Source organism: Lathyrus oleraceus, chromosome 7, assembly GCF_024323335.1.
Source record: "Lathyrus oleraceus cultivar Zhongwan6 chromosome 7, CAAS_Psat_ZW6_1.0, whole genome shotgun sequence".
Taxonomy (NCBI): Eukaryota; Viridiplantae; Streptophyta; class Magnoliopsida; order Fabales; family Fabaceae; genus Lathyrus; species Lathyrus oleraceus.
The window spans coordinates 272417629-272420792 of NC_066585.1; the positions used below are offsets into that span (position 1 = coordinate 272417629).

General features: G+C 34.0%; 1 protein-coding gene across 1 annotated transcript; it reads left to right on the forward strand.

The window, feature by feature from the left end:
- Positions 1–596: 596 nt before the first annotated feature.
- LOC127103558 (lignin-forming anionic peroxidase) lies at positions 597–2049 on the forward strand. Its single transcript, XM_051040809.1, has 3 exons — positions 597–1032; positions 1111–1276; positions 1354–2049. Exons 1-3 carry the CDS (start codon positions 643–645, stop codon positions 1749–1751), a joined length of 954 nt encoding a protein of 317 aa, XP_050896766.1. The 5' UTR covers positions 597–642; the 3' UTR covers positions 1752–2049.
- Positions 2050–3164: the final 1115 nt, after the last annotated feature.

Sequence of the window (3164 nt, forward strand, 5' to 3'; positions counted from 1 at the left end):
TGATATAGATTTTGACTCTTAAGAAAAAATATAATATTGCATTATTAAGACATACAATTCAAAGGTATGCAGGTAGAGATGACAAGGCAAGAAACGTTTTTTTTTTCAAAACTGAACCGGAACTCTTGAAGTAAATCATTAGGAGTTTAATATGCATTTCTCTAAAAACAATTCCGTTTCAAGGTGCTATATGTGAAAGTATGGTTGTCCATAAAATACTTTCTCTATATGTAAATATAAATGTGAAAATATGACAGAATGAATGAAATAATAGATTTTGACTCATAAGAAAGAATATAATATTGCATTATAAAGACATACAATTCAAAGGAAAATATTGAAAAGTATGTACGTAGAGATGATGAAGTGGCAAGAAACAATACTATTTGTCAACCAACCAACCAAGGGAGAATTGGTCAGAATTGTGAATATGGAAAAGGTTGAGGAGCGAATTAGCAAACCTTTGCAGTGCAACGCGTTGAAGGTAGCGGACATGAGTGACCATGAAACATTCTCTCGCAGTTTCTATTACACACACTATATATATATATATATATATATATGCATGATCGATCATTTCATAATCATCTTGCTAACATTCATATATTATTTTCTGAAATTCAATCATCAATCAACACTTACATGGCTTATAGAATTGTTGTTACAATATTGGTGCTGCTAGCCACAATATGTGATGCACAGTTGTCTTCTACATTTTACGACACTACATGCCCCGATGCACTAACCACCATTAGAACTGCCATTCGTACAGCTGTCTCTAAAGAGCGTCGCATGGCTGCATCTCTCATTCGCCTTCATTTTCATGACTGCTTTGTGCAGGGCTGTGATGCATCCATTTTGCTAGATGACAGTACCACAATCGAGAGCGAAAAGACTGCACTTCCAAATCTTAACTCAGCAAGAGGATTTCAAGTCATTGATAATGCAAAATCACAGGTAGAGAAAGTATGTCCCGGAGTTGTGTCTTGTGCAGACATAGTAGCTGTAGCCGCACGTGATGCATCATTCGCTGTAAGTTTACAATTTGCATTGCATGCTTATTAATAATTTCATGACTATATATTAATAATTTCATATTTACAATTACAGGTAGGTGGTCCATCATGGACAGTGAAACTTGGAAGAAGAGATTCTACTACGGCAAGCAAAAGTTTGGCCAATACGGACCTTCCATTCTTTACCGACGATCTTCAAACTCTTATATCTAAATTTACTATTAAAGGTCTCACTGCCAAAGACATGGTTGCTCTATCTGGTAAATTTATTACTAGTTTCAAACATCCATATTTTCATATTTGCTTATATTAATCAATTTCATTTTAACTAACTTAGGTGCCCACACAATCGGACAAGCTCAATGCTTTACATTTCGTGATAGGATATACAACAATGCAAGTGACATAGATGCTGGATTCGCTACCACTCGCCAACGTGGTTGTCCATCTTCCAGTTCCACTTCAAACAATCAGAAGTTGGCAGCACTCGACTTGGTCACACCAAATTCTTTTGACAACAACTACTTTAAGAATTTAATTCAAAAGAAGGGTCTTCTACAATCAGACCAAGTTCTTTTCAGCGGTGGATCTACGGATTCTATCGTTTCTCAATACAGCCAAAATCCTACCGCTTTTAAATCTGATTTTGCAGCTTCTATGATAAACATGGGAGATATTCAACCATTAAGAGGATCCGCCGGAATCATTAGACGTATCTGCAGTGCTGCCAACTAATTCTACACATTCTTTCTTTCTTTATCACAAACAATCCATTGATATTCATTAAATGGTCTGTTTCAATATTTTATAATTAAATTAATTATTTTATTTATTTTTGTTCTTGTGTAATCAATTGTAAAGTGTTAAATGATTATCTTTTGTTATAATTTTATTATATACAAATGTATTTCTAGATGATCAAAAGGATTTTCATATCTCATATGATGAATGGGTCTAAATGGAGAAACTCAACATATATTGAGAGATGTTCTAAAGAGTCATTGTTTCAAATATGCAATTTTTATATTTATCAGAATGATTAATTTGCAAACATCTATGTATAAGAAAAATTAATATTGATCAATTTGATTTTAACTTAAGTTAGCCCAAAACAGAACAAGTTCAATGCTTTACATTTCGTGACATAGTATATAACGCAAGTGATACAGATGTTGGATTTGCTAACACTCTTATGTGAAAGCTTGAATTTTGATTTCAAAGTTGAAAGTGTGAAATCTTGCTCTATAAAACAAATGAGAATTTGTTATTAGTCTCAAATCTTGTTCTTTGTATGATTTAAATAGATGCTTTTTATGTGCATAAATGGAGTGTTTTTCAGAGCTTAGATATTTTACACTCGATTAAACCTTTGTCAGTACCAACTAAATCTAATATGCAATTTTCAAACTTGGTATCCCCAATAGTTCGTGGAATAGAAAAGTTTCCTGAATCTTTTCACTTTTAGGGCATGGTCTGAGTGAGAGACAAAACATTCTGGCCCATTTTGGCTTTTACAAATAAATGCATGGGTCGAATGAAAGTTGAAACGTTTTGTCTCATGTTCACTCTTTCATTTTCCTTTAATATCCTTTGTGTGTGCACAACTCTTTCAGAAATTTTACATATTTGGGAACCTGCTTAATAACATCAAGAAGTGGAATGTTTATTGTCATCTTTAAGTTCCTCATCCATCTTTTTATTTTTCACTGCTCTCTGCAGCAAAGCAAGTGTTGGTGTAAGACCCCAATTTTGACCCTAAGATCCCTCATGCTATCTCATCATGTGCATTAGCTTTGGGATCATACCTTGGCATCCTCCTTCCTCCTCATTCATTGGGTTTGCATTGGGAGAGATCACCAAGCACATTTTGATTGTATCATACTTTGTTTTTCATTATTAACTAACCAAAATACCAAAAATATACCCATGTATAGTTTGTTGTTTTTGTAGGTAGTGTGTGTGTCCACCAATGCCTCATTAGGCTCACATCTAGGGTTTACGGCCCTCAATGCAAGGAGATCAATCAAGAGATGATTCACAATGGTTCTAGACATTTTATTTATCTTTATCTTTCTCAGTATCAACAACAACTTCAGAATCAGGACTAGGTGTGGGCTCAACAACTTTTTTACTTATTTTTAGGGTTGA

What these genes read in the sequence shown, in the direction of transcription:
- LOC127103558 (XM_051040809.1), top strand. Translation starts at nt 643, where the DNA reads ATGGCTTATAGAATTGTTGTTACAATATTGGTGCTGCTAGCCACAATA. An exon ending in CACGTGATGCATCATTCGCT is followed by an intron (nt 1,033 to 1,110) that starts GTAAGTTTACAA and finishes TTACAATTACAG; the next exon opens with GTAGGTGGTCCATCATGGAC. An exon ending in AGACATGGTTGCTCTATCTG is followed by an intron (nt 1,277 to 1,353) that starts GTAAATTTATTA and finishes TAACTAACTTAG; the next exon opens with GTGCCCACACAATCGGACAA.